The sequence below is a fragment of the Brachyistius frenatus genome, unplaced genomic scaffold (genome assembly GCF_029030835.1).
Source record: "Brachyistius frenatus isolate BFR_SWC_R1_liver_20210118 unplaced genomic scaffold, ASM2903083v1 Contig_423, whole genome shotgun sequence".
Lineage (NCBI taxonomy): Eukaryota > Metazoa > Chordata > Actinopteri > Embiotocidae > Brachyistius > Brachyistius frenatus.
This window is the reverse complement of record NW_027211022.1, coordinates 1-12,947: the sequence shown is the minus strand read 5'-3', so window position 1 is coordinate 12,947 and position 12,947 is coordinate 1. Positions and strand designations below refer to the sequence as shown.

Sequence of the window (12,947 nt, the reverse complement as noted above, 5' to 3'; positions counted from 1 at the left end):
CACAACGCAGTACCACTACCTGTACTAGTACTGCCGTAACGCAGTACCACTACCTGTACTAGTACTACCGTAACACAGTACTACTACCTCTACTACTACTGTACCACAGAACCCCTACATGTACCACTACCTGTACTTGAACTATCGTAACGCAGTACGACTACCTGTACTAGTACTACCACAACGCAGTACCACTACCTGTACTAGTACTACCGCAACGCAGTACCACTACCTGTACTGGAACTACCATAACGCAGTACCACTACCTGTACTAGAACTACCACAACGCAGTACCACTACCTGTACTAGAACTACCACAACGCAGTACCACTACCTGTACTAGTACTACCGCAACGCAGTACCACTACCACTACCTGTACTAGAAGTACCGTAACGCAGTACCACTACCTGTACTAATACTACCGTAACGCAGTACTACTACCTCTACTACTACTGTACCACAGAACCCCTACATGTACCACTACCTGTACTGGAACTACCGTAACGCAGTACGACTACCTGTACTAGTACTACCACAACGCAGTACCACTACCTGTACTAGTACTACCGCAACGCAGTACCACTACCTGTACTAATACTACCGTAATGCAGTACCACTACCTGTACTAGAACTACCACAACGCAGTACCACTACCTGTACTAGTACTACCGTAACGCAGTACTACCTCTACCACTGTACCACAGAACCCCTACATTTACTAGTACTACTGTAATACAGTACTGTAACACAGTAGTACTACATGTACTGGTACTAATTTATTAATATTATTACATAATAAACAAAGTGAGCTCATCCGTTTTATTTTCTACATTCAATTAAACATCAGATCAGTGATCAGTGAGCAGCATCACGAGGAGGAGGAGGAGTTACAGATCCAGGTGAGGTAATGGAGGTTCACTGTGACTGATGTATGACAGTCCTCCATCAGACCTCCATCAGACCTCCATCAGTCCTCCATCAGATGATGGAGGCCCCCCCCACAGCCCCACCCGGTCCTCTCAGTACGGCTTCCCTCCGATAGCATTGAGCATCTGCAGCCTCTCCTCAGCGGGGGGCATGTCGGGGCTGACGCCGGCCCTCCTCCTCTGAACCATGATGTTGTGCTGCAGGACAGACACACAACCATTTAGTGTCACCATACTGAACCATGTGACCTGCTGCCAGCCTTTTTCTATAGTACATTATTATATTATATTATCTATATTACAGACACTTTTACATTCTTTTTATCACTGTTAGCCCCATGATGGTTCTCTGAGTTCAGCACAGGAAGAACCACAGATCATTATCACAGGAAGAACCTCAGATCATTATCACAGGAAGAACCTCAGATCATTATCACAGGAAGAACCTCAGATCATTATCACAGGAAGAACCACAGATCATTATCACAGGAAGAACCTCTTTATCAGGGAGTTGGTAAAAAGAAAAAGAAAAACACCCTCAGCGACCCCTCAGCACTCAGGTCCACTCACCCAGAACTTCCTGCAGTTCTTGTACTGTTGGAAGAAGGCGAAACACCTGCTCTTATCGTAGTTGTAGGCATCCAAACACTTCTGTGACGCGTCACTCTCCTGAAACAAAGGCAGGTCAGAGGTCAGAGGTCAGCAGCAGGCATAGGTACCAAATGTGGAGGGGCGGAGCTCACCTCAATGCACGGGTTCATGTCCTGGTTCCGAACTTTACGGGCATGTTTATCCATTTGGACCTGAGGACACAAGGACAGACGTCTGTGAGGGGTCGCACCATGTTTCACTCTGGACAGAGTGTGTTAAGAGTGTGAGTGTGTGTTAAGTGTGTGTGAGTGAGTAAGAGTGTGTGAGTGAGTAAGAGTGTGTGTGAGTGAGTAAGAGTGTGTTAAGAGTGTGAGTGTGTGTTAAGTGTGTGTGAGTGAGTAAGAGTGTGTGAGTGAGTAAGAGTGAGAGTGTGTGTTAAGTGTGTGTGAGTGAGTAAGAGTGTGTGAGTGTGTTAAGAGTGAGAGTGTGTGTTAAGTGTGTGTGAGTGAGTAAGAGTGTGTGAGTGTGTTAAGAGTGAGAGTGTGTGTGAGTGAGTAAGAGTGTGTGAGTGTGTTAAGAGTGAGAGTGTGTGTTAAGTGTGTGTGAGTGAGTAAGAGTGTGTTAAGAGTGAGAGTGTGTGTTAAGTGTGTGAGTAAGAGTGTGTGAGTGTGTTAAGAGTGAGAGTGTGTGTCAAGTGTGTGTGAGTAAGAGTGTGTGAGTGAGTAAGAGTGTGTGAGTGTGTTAAGTGTGTGAGTGTGTGTTAAGAGTGTGTGAGTGAGTAAGAGTGTGTGAGTGTGTTAAGTGTGTGTGAGTGAGTAAGAGTGTGTGAGTGTGTTAAGAGTGAGAGTGTGTGTTAAGTGTGTGTGAGTGGGTAAGAGTGTGTGAGTGTGTTAAGAGTGAGTGTGTGTTAAGTGTGTGTGAGTGAGTAAGAATGTGTGAGTGAGTAAGAGTGTGTGAGTGTGTTAAGAGTGTGAGTGTGTGTTAAGTGTGTGTGAGTGAGTAAGAGTGTGTGAGTGTGTTAAGAGTGAGAGTGTGTGTTAAGTGTGTGTGAGTGAGTAAGAGTGTGTGAGTGAGTAAGAGTGTGTTAAGAGTGTGAGTGTGTGTGTTAAGTGTGTGTGAGTGAGTGTGTGAGTGTGTGTTAAGTGTGTAAGAGTGTGTGAGTAAGAGTGTGTTAAGAGTGAGAGTGTGTGTTAAGTGTGTGTGAGTGAGTAAGAGTGTGTGAGTGAGTAAGAGTGTGTTAAGAGTGTGAGTGTGTGTTAAGTGTGTGTGAGTGAGTAAGAGTGTGTGAGTGTGTTAAGAGTGAGAGTGTGTGTTAAGTGTGTGTGAGTGAGTAAGAGTGTGTGAGTGTGTTAAGAGTGAGAGTGTGTGTTAATTGTGTGTGAGTAAGAGTGTGTGAGTGAGTAAGAGTGTGTTAAGAGTGTGAGTGTGTGTTAAGTGTGTGTGAGTGAGTAAGAGTGTGTGAGTGAGTAAGAGTGTGTGAGTAAGAGTGTGTTAAGAGTGAGAGTGTGTGTTAAGTGTGTGTGAGTGAGTAAGAGTGTGTTAAGAGTGTGAGTGTGTGTTAAGTGTGTAAGAGTGAGTAAGAGTGTGTGTTAAGTGTGTGTGAGTGAGTAAGAGTGTGAGTGTGTTAAGAGTGAGAGTGTGTGTGAGTGAGTAAGAGTGTGTGAGTAAGAGTGAGAGTGTGTGTTAAGTGTGTGTGAGTAAGAGTGTGTGAGTGTGTTAAGAGTGAGAGTGTGTGTTATGTGTGTGTGAGTGTGTTAAGAGTGAGAGTGTGTGTTAAGTGTGTGTGAGTAAGAGTGTGTGAGTGTGTTAAGAGTGAGAGTGTGTGTCAAGTGTGTGTGAGTGAGTAAGAGTGAGAGTGTGTGTTAAGTGTGTGTGAGTGAGTAAGAGTGTGTGAGTGTGTTAAGAGTGAGAGTGTGTGTTAAGTGTGTGTGAGTGAGTAAGAGTGTGTGAGTGTGTTAAGAGTGAGTGTGTGAGTGAGTAAGAGTGTGTGAGTGTGTTAAGAGTGAGAGTGTGTGTTAAGTGTGTGTGAGTGAGTAAGAGTGTGTGAGTGTGTTAAGAGTGAGTGTGTGTGTTAAGTGTGTGCGAGTGAGTAAGAGTGAGGGTTGGACCTGCTGTTGTTGTTTGGTGTTGGGGTGGAGGCTCTTTCTACTCAGTATTACTACAAAACGGCGGGAGCTGGACGGGTGAAATGTTTGCCGAATTGAAAGGCACTTCTTCCTATTTCAGACAACATCTGAACTCACGGAGACCCGGCGGGACATTTTACAACTGGCACGTGCCAATGAACCATCAGATTTGTGAACGGAGTTTGGTGCGTCGGGACGTCCTCCATGACCGGGACCGTTACAACATTGCACCCAGTTGACCTTGATGAAAAGCGGGAAAGCGGGGAGCAGCTGTCCCTCTGGGGGGGACAGAGGGGAGGTGGAGGGTCGGAGGTGGTGCTGCTCCCCGGTGTCTACACCTACCTTTACGGACGCCACCACTCTCCACGCTCCAGCCGGCGAAGGGCTCGCGGAGTGTCCCGCTGTCCACACTGAAGGTTATCCGCTGCTTTAAAAGACCCAGATTCCCGTCGGACCTCCCGACGCGTTCTGTCATCTACAACTCTGGAGACACGGACGGTAGCGGGACTCTGACTGGAGGAAGCTGGACAGCAGCTCCACACGACGGCAGCTGACCGGTGGCGGTAACCTCCCCGTCTGCGACAGCGCACCAGGAAGAACGGCCGCTCTGTCACACACGACGGACAGCGGCGCCAGCCAATAGGAAGCTGTGAAGGCTAACGAGATAGACTGACAATCCAGTGAGCCAATAGGATTCCTTGGCTGTCTCGTTCGTCTTTTTATTCATGTAAAATCGAACTAACGGAGTTTTAACGGCTGACAGTCCGTCCGGAGGTCCGAACACGGAGTTTTACAGACAGAGACGGTCAGGGACGGGACACGGAGCGGCAGCGGCTCACAACTCCTTCAAAGTCAGAGTAGGCGGGACTTCAAGGGGGCGTGGCCTGATCCTAGTGCGGTTGCATCGCAGCGCATACACAATGGCTGCTCGAAAGGGGAGAAAGCAAACAATTTTCAGGCCCGCCGCGTCTCGCGAAAAATATGAGAAAAAAATTATTAAAAATTCGGAAAATAGTTGAAAGTGAAGAAAAACCCAACAGAAAGGATGTTAAAGCGTCCCGGGTAAGTTTGATGTGAATTAAAGAAACGGTGAAGCAGTTGTTGAATTAAAATATCGGGGTTATTTAAATTATGAGAGAGGGGTGAGCTGGGGAAAAAGTTTGTGTTAATCAGAACCCAGTTCGGGAGCGCAGAGAAAACCACGGGAGGGCACGCGGACATGAAACGCTGTAAACCCGCGCCGTCTCCGGTGATATTAACGTGACGGCGCGTGTCCACGAACGTTAAAGAGCGGAGCGACGGAAAGTTGAGCAAAGTTGGACGAAGCGTCCTCACTGACTTGACTCCTGAGCTGAACCAGTCGGACAGCTGCTCCGTCCCCAGCACGCGCACTGGGTCCACAACCCGTCCTCCATGGGTCGGTCCCGCGGACCGACTCCTCAGCAGGAGCACCCGGCGGCCCGGACCGACCAAAGCATCTCTGACCAGCTCGGAGCCGACAGCCGCACAGCGGACACACTGACATGTTGTCTCCCTGCAGGCGGTGGGCTCCATGGCGCGAGCCTGCAGGTTCTGGTCCCGGTGTCAGGCCCATCAGGTGAAAGCCCGCTAAAACTCAGGAGACAGTGGTCGTCATGAAAGTAGTAAAATGGAAGGAGAAGGAGGTGAAGACCTGCTGCAGGCTGGTACCTCTACCAGGTGGTTCTGGTACCGGTCCCAGGTGGTTCTGTAAAACAACAGCAGCCTGTTGGATCTGTTGTAGCACTTGTGTCCCCTCAGTAGCCCAGTATGTCCCCTCAATAGCCCAGTATGTCCCCTCAGTAGCCCAGTATGTCCCCTCAATAGCCCAGTATGTCCCCTCAATAGCCCAGTATGTCCCCTCAGTAGCCCAGTATGTCCCCTCAATAGCCCAGCCCAGTATGTCCCCTCAGGAGCCCAGTGTGTCCCCTCAGGAGCCCAGTGTGTCCCCTCAGGAGCCCAGTATGTCCCTCAGGAGCACAGTATGTCCCTCAGGAGCCCAGTATGTCCCCTCAGGAGCCCAGCGTGTCCACCGATCGGTGTCAGTGTGTCTGGTCAGAGAGCTGTGGTGGGAGGAGGATGAAGGTGGTCCATGCTGCTCTTCATCCCCTCCCAGAGGTCTCTGACCCGGTTGAGGGTCTGAAGTGTGACGTGTGGTTCTGCTGACTGAGACATGTTGATGTTAGATGATGGAGGTAATATTACTTCCTCCTACTGACCCGTCCACCTCACAGTCAGCTGGTTCTGTCTGAACACGCCGGGTTAGAATCTGTTTGGTTCTGAGGTCACTGATGGCAGCCATGATTGGACTGAACCTGTTGGATCTATCATGGAGACGATATGAACCGGCGGTAAAGGACTGAGCCGGGTCTAAGAACTGCAGGAGAACTTTGTGTTTAAATGTGATTATTTTTCTTTTGTTACAACTTTAATTTTTACACTTTAACTTCAGAGATTAAAGGTTTGTTTCTGTGAAACATCGTCTTACTTCAAGTTAAAGAAATCAGCTGCTGTTTATTTTTTAAAGTTGGTGTGAAGATGAAACCAGAGACGTGTTCAGACTGTTCCATAAAGACACGTGTCCTCACCATGGAAACCTGGGGGACAGAGACAGTAACAGATGTCTCCATGTCTCCTCTCTTCATCGTGTTGCTGTCAGAACTCTGGTTCTGTAAAATGCATGAAGTCCAGCTGATTGTGTTCATGGGACAGACGGAGACACTGAGGACAAAAGTCTTCCTTTGACCTGGTCAATCTGTGACCTGGTCTGGTCAGAGGTCTTCACCACTGAACTGTTCAGTGATGTCATCAAACTATTCAGTGATGTCATCAATGAGTAAATAATGCAGCTTCCACAGGATGATGGTGGTCACGTCACGCCTCTCCTGTCAGGTTTACTGTGAGACATCCGCAGTGATCTTCAGATTCATTCTGACTTCCAGCTGCGTGTCCCTCACATCTGGGACAGCTGTGGCTCCAGGGACAGACAGTCAATCCCCGTCTCTTCTTGTCCACCTGTCAGCGTCCTCTGGTGAGACTTTCACATGGTGTGAGAGGCTCCGCCTCTCCGTGACAATCCCCTGACCACCTGAGACAGCAGGACAGGTGTTGCTGCACCTGCAGCTTCTCAGCCTGCTGGATTCAAGTGTGTGAATCAGTTCTGTGGTGTCCTACAGAATCTATTCACACATCTAACAAGGAATATGGTTTGATTAGAATGAACCTCTGCTCTGCTGCTGAGGTGTCCAGGCTGTGACGTGTTTTAAAGTACAACATTCACTTCCTGTTTCTGTTTCACGTGAGAGCTGTGAGCTTCAGGAAACAATCTCTGAGTGAACATTACCTCAGTGAATAGTCACAATGGAATTTAAAAATAAGAAACTCAAACAAACTGCGTGAGAACAAATTAAACACAAGATGACATATTAATCAAATAAAATATAGAATGAAAAAAAATACATTTAAAGGAGCAGCGGTGAAGTAAAGCAATATGTTTTATCTTGGTTTTTAACTTTTTACTGAGGTTTCCTGATATCCACAGACAGTCTGTTCAACAGGAGCACAACTGACAAGCTGCATCAGACTTGATTTCAATTACTAAGAACCAGCAGCTGACGATTGCAGAATAACTGTGCAATAACATGCAGATTTACATCTCAAGGAGAACTAACATTTCCCCATTTGTCCCTGTCTGTCTGTCCCTGTCTCTCAGGCCCCTGAGTCCGGGCGTTGTTGAGCACATGAACCTGGATAGACCAGCTGCATCACTACCAGCCGGGCCCCGGGCCCCTGTCCATGTAGCTGGTCTGCCGTAGGGTGCCATGGCCACGGGAACCCAGCGCCACCGTGACCACATCCTGGACAAAGCTAAGCTTGCCCCGCCCACAGGGAGGCGCAGGAGAGTGGAGGGAAAGCCCAAGAAGAACTTCCCCTGCCAGGAGTGTCAGAAGGCGTTCAACAGCCTGGAGAAGTTGAAGGTTCACTCGTACTCTCACACCGGAGAGAGACCGTACCGCTGCTCCCACCCTGACTGCACCAAGGCCTTCGTCTCCAAGTACAAGCTGCTACGGTATGGTGGTGTAGTCTTTCTGACTGGTGGTGGTGTAGTCTGTCTGACTGGTGGTGGTGTAATCTGTCTGACGGGTGGTGGTGTAGTCTCTGACTGGTGATAGTGCAGTCTTTCTGACTGGTGGTGGTGTAATCTCTGACTGGTGGTAGCGTAGTCTGTCTGACTGCTGGTGTTGTAGTCTCTCTGACTGGTGGTGGTGTAGTCTCTCTCACTGTTGGTGGTGTAGTTTCTCTCACTGTTGGTGGTGTAATTTCTCACTGGTTGTGGTGTAGTCTCTCTCACTGATGGTGGTGTAGTTTCTCTCGCTATGGGTGGTGCAGTATCTCTCAATGTTGGTGGTGGAGTCTCTCAATGTTAGTGATGTAGTTTCTCTCACTTTTGGTGGTGTAGTATCTCTCAATGTTAGTGATGTAGTCTCTCTCAATGTTGGTGTTGTAGTCTCTCTCACTGGTAGTGGTGTAGTCTCTCTGACTGTTGGTGGTGTAGTATCTCTGACTAGTGGTGGTGTTTTCTCACTGACTGGTGGTGGTGCAATCTATCTGACTGGTGGTGTACCCTCTCTGACTTTTGGTGGTGTAGTCTCTCTAACTTTTGGTGGTGTAGTCTCTCTGACCTTTGGTGGTGTAGTTAGTGTCTCTCACTGGTGGTGGTGTATTGTCTTTCACTGGTGGTAGTTTAGTCTCTCTGACTGGTGGTGGTGTTTTCTCTCTCACTGGTGGTGGTGTAGTCTGGCTGTGGTGGTGCAGTCTCTCTGATCTCTGGTGGTGCAGTTAGTGTCTCTCACTGGTGGTGGTGTATTGTCTTTCACTGGTGGTAGTTTAGTGTCTCTGACTGTTGGTGGTGTAGTCTCTGACTGTTACTGGTGTAGTCTCTCTCACCGTTGGTGGTGTAGTCTCTGACTGTTACTGGTGTAGTCTCTCACCGTTGGTGGTGGTGTAGTCTCTCTGACTGTTGGTGGTGTAGTGTCTCTCACTGTTGATGGTGTAGTCTCTCTCACTGTTGGTGTTGTTGTAGTCTCTCTTATGTTTGATGGTGTGGTCGCTCTGACTAGTGGTGGTGTAGTTTCTCTCACAGGTGGTGGTGTAGTCTCTCACTGTTGGTGTAGTCTCACATTAGTGGTTGTGTATTCTCTGTCACTGTTGGTTGTGAAGTCTCTGTCACTGTTGGTGGTGTAGTCTCTGACTTGTGGTGATGTAATTTCTCTGACTCGTGGTGGTGGTCTAGTATCTCTCACTGTTGGTGGTGTAGTCTCTCTCACTGTTGATGGTGGTGTAGTCTCTCACTGGTGGTGGTGTAGTCTCTCTGACTGGTGGTGGTGTAGTCTCTCTCTGGTGGTGGTTTAGTAACTCACTGGCGGTCGTGTATTCTCTCACTGTTGATTGTGTAGTCTCTGTTTCTGTTAGTGGTGTGGTCTCTCTGACTGTTGGTGGTGTAGTCTCTGACTGTTACTGGTGTAGTCTCTCTCACCGTTGGTGGTGGTGTAGTCTCTAACTGTTGGTGGTGTAGTCTCTCACTGGTGGTCGTGTAGTCTCTCTGACTGGTGGTCTAGTGTCTCTCACTGGTGGTTGTGTAGTCTCTCTCACTGTTGATGGTGGTGTAGTCTCTCACTGGTGGTGGTGTAGTCGCTCTGACTGGTGGTGGTGTAGTCTCTCTCTGGTGGTGGTTTAGTCTCTCACTGGCGGTCGTGTAGTCTCTCACTGTTGATTGTGTAGTCTCTGTTTCTGTTGGTGGTGTAATCACTCTGACTGTTGGTGGTGTAGTCTCTGACTGTTACTGGTGTAGTCTCTCTCACCGTTGGTGGTGGTGTAGTCTCTAACTGTTGGTGGTGTAGTCTCTCTCACTGTTGGTGTTGTTGTAGTCTCTCGTGTTTGATGGTGTGGTCGCTCTGACTAGTGGTGGTGTAGTTTCTTTCACTGGTGGTGGTGTTTTCTAACTGACTGTTGGTGGTGTAGTCTCTCTGACTGTTGGTGGTGTAGTCTATCTGAGTTGTGTGGTGTCTAGTCTGTTTGACTGGTGGTGGTGTAGTCTCTCACTGTTGGTGGTGTAGTTTCTCTGACTGGTGGTGGTGCAGACTCTTTTATTGGTGATGATGTAGTCTCTCTGACTGTTGGTGGTGTAGTCTCTCTGACTGTTGGTGGTTTAGTCTCTCACTGGTGGAGGTGTAGTATCTCTCAATGTTGGTGTTGTAGTCTCACTGCTGGTGGTGTAGTGTCTCTCACTGGTGGTGGTGTAGTCTCTCTCACTATTGATGTTGTAGTCTCTCTGACTGGTGATGGTGTAGTGTCTCTCACTGGTGGTGGTGTAGTATCGCTGTCTGGTGGTGGTGTAGTGTCTCTCACTGTTGGTGGTGTAGTCTATCTGACTGCTGGTTGTGTAGATTCTAACTACTGGGGGTGTATTCTGTGACTGGTGGTGTATTCTGTGACTGGTGGTGGTGTAGTCTCTCTCACTGTTGGTGGTGTAGTCTCTCACTGATGGTCGTGTAGTCTCTCTGTCTGGTGGTGGTGTAGTGTCTCTCACTGGTGGTTGTGCAGTCTCTCACTGGTGGTGGTGTTTTCTCTGACTGTTGGTGGTGTAGTCTCTCTCTGGTGGTGGTGTAGTCTTTTTCACTGGTGGTAGTGTATTCTCTCACTGTTGGTTGTGTAGTCTGTCTGACTGTTGGTGGTGTAGTGTCTCTGGCTTTTGGTGGTGTAGTCTCTAGCTGTTGGTTGTGTAGTCTCTCTGACTGTTGGTGATGTAGTCTCTCACTATTGGTGGTGTAGTTTCTCTGACTGTTGGTGTTGTAGTCCCAAGCTGTTGGTGTTGTAGTCTCTCAATGTTGGTTGTGTAGTCTCTCTGACTGATATTGGTGCAGTCTATCAACTGGTGGTGGTGTAGTCTTTCTTTCTTTGGTGGTGTAGAGTCTCTCACTGGTGGAGGTGTAGTATCTCTCAATGTTGGTGTTGTAGTCTCACTGCTGGTGGTGTAGTCGCTCTGACTGCTGGTGGTGTAGTGTCTCTCACTGCTGGTGGTGTAGTCGCTCTGACTGCTGGTGGTGTAGTGTCTCTCACTGCTGGTGGTGTAGTCGCTCTGACTGCTGGTGGTGTAGTGTCTCTCACTGGTGGTGGTGTAGTCTCTCTCACTATTGGTGGTGTCGTCTCTGACTGGTGGTGGTGTAGTGTCTCTCACTGGTGGTGGTGTAGTATCTCTGACTAGTGGTGGTGTAGTTTCTAACTACTGGTGATGTATTCTGTGACTGGTGGTGGTGTAGTCTCTCTCACTGGTGGTGGTGTAGTCTTTCTTTCTTTTGGTGGTGTAGTGCCTCTCTCTGTTGGTGGTGTAGAGTCTCTCACTGGTGGTGGTGTTTTCTCTGACTGTTGGGTGGTGTAGTGCCTCTCTCTGTTGGTGGTGTAGAGTCTCTCACTGGTGGTGGTGTTTTCTCTGACTGCTGGTGGTGTAGTGTCTCTCACTGCTGGTGGTGTAGTCGCTCTGACTGCTGGTGGTGTAGTGTCTCTCACTGGTGGTGGTGTAGTCTCTCTCACTATTGGTGGTGTCGTCTCTGACTGGTGGTGGTGTAGTGTCTCTCACTGGTGGTGGTGTAGTATCTCTGACTAGTGGTGGTGTAGTTTCTAACTACTGGTGATGTATTCTGTGACTGGTGGTGGTGTAGTCTCTCTCACTGGTGGTGGTGTAGTCTTTCTTTCTTTTGGTGGTGTAGTGCCTCTCTCTGTTGGTGGTGTAGAGTCTCTCACTGGTGGTGGTGTTTTCTCTGACTGTTGGGTGGTGTAGTGCCTCTCTCTGTTGGTGGTGTAGAGTCTCTCACTGGTGGTGGTGTTTTCTCTGACTGTTGGTGGTGTAGTCTCTCTAGCTTTTGGTGGTGTAGTCTCTCTAGCTGTTGGTTGTGTAGTCTCTCTGACTGTTGGTGATGTAGTCTCTCTGTTACTGGTGTAGTCTCTCTCACTATTGGTTGTGTAGTCTCTCACTCTCTGACTTGGTGGTGTCTCTCACTGTCTCTCACTGGATGGTGGTGTAGTCTCTCACTGTTGGTGCTGTAGTCTCTCACTGTTGGTTCTCTCTCTGTGTGGTTTAGTCTCTCTGACTGCTGTTGGTGAAGTCTCTCACTGACTGTGTGTCTCTGTAATTTCACTCTGACTGTTGGTGGTGTAGTCTGTCTGACTGTTGGTGGTGTAGTCTCTCTGGCTGTTGGTGGTGTAGTCTCTCTAGCTGTTGGTGGTGTAGTCTCTCTGACTGTTACTGGATTAGTCTCTCTGTCTGGTGGTAATGTAATTTCTCTGATTGATGGTGGTGTAGTATCTAGCTGTTGGTGGTGTAGTCTCTCACTGGTGGTGGTGTAGTCTCGTTCTGACTGTTGCTGGTGTAGTCTCTCTGACTGTTGGTGGTGTAGTCTCTAACTGTTGGTGGTGTAGTTTCTCTCATGGGTTCATCCATGCTAGTGTTTGTGTGTGTGCGTGCGCCTGTAACATGACTGTGCTCATTGGATGTGTTTCTGTTCCTAAAGGCACATGGCAACTCACTCGCCAGAAAAAAACCACAAGTGTTCATACTGTGAGAAAATGTTCCACCGCAAGGACCACCTGAAGAACCACCTGCACACCCACGACCCTCACAAGGAGGCCTTCGCCTGCCAGGAGTGCGGCAAGAACTACAACACCAAGCTGGGCTTCAAACGCCACCTCGCCCTGCACGCCGCCAACAGTGGAGACCTCACCTGCCAGGTGTGCATTCAGCCGTTCCCCAGCACCGCGGTCCTCCTGGAGCACCTCAAGACGCACGCCGGCAAGTCGTCAAGCGGGACCAAAGAGAAGAAGCACCGCTGCGAGCACTGCGAGAGGCGCTTTTACACTCGCAAGGATGTGCGGCGCCACATGGTGGTGCACACCGGACGCAAGGACTTCCTGTGTCAGTACTGTGCCCAGCGCTTCGGGAGGAAGGACCACCTGACGCGCCACGTGAAGAAGAGCCACGCCCGCGAGCTGCTGAGGGTCAAGACGGAGCCGGCTGATTCACTGGAGCCTGTGGTCTACGATCTGGCGTCCGGGAGCGTGAAGGGCGAGCTGCCCGCCATGCTGACGGCGCGGCAGCACCAGCTCAACATGTACACGGGCCCCGTCCTGGACTCAGAGCCCTCCCCCTCCCTCTCAGCCCTTCTCTCTGAAGTACTCCAACTTTGCCTCATACACCGTCTCCTCCCAGGACCGCGAGCAGAACCTGAAGGG

The 12,947-nt window shown here is 49.3% G+C and overlaps 2 protein-coding genes across 2 annotated transcripts; one reads left to right on the top strand and one right to left on the bottom strand.

The window, feature by feature from the left end:
• Window positions 1-806: 806 nt before the first annotated feature.
• Window positions 807-4,244, bottom strand: chchd7 (coiled-coil-helix-coiled-coil-helix domain containing 7). Its single transcript, XM_069725434.1, has 4 exons — window positions 3,987-4,244; window positions 1,671-1,730; window positions 1,498-1,596; window positions 807-1,125 (listed from the first exon to the last, which is right to left on the bottom strand). Exons 2-4 carry the CDS (start codon window positions 1,722-1,724, stop codon window positions 1,021-1,023), a joined length of 258 nt encoding a protein of 85 aa, XP_069581535.1. The 5' UTR covers window positions 1,725-1,730; window positions 3,987-4,244; the 3' UTR covers window positions 807-1,020.
• Window positions 4,245-4,303: 59 nt separating this feature from the next.
• LOC138637011 (zinc finger protein PLAG1-like) lies at window positions 4,304-12,942 on the top strand (the record flags this gene model as incomplete). The annotated part of the gene is given in 4 exon segments (XM_069725428.1): window positions 4,304-4,706; window positions 7,375-7,731; window positions 12,230-12,856; window positions 12,858-12,942. Coding segments are annotated over 3 exon segments (960 nt in total), but the record flags the coding sequence as incomplete, so codon positions are not given.
• Window positions 12,943-12,947: the final 5 nt, after the last annotated feature.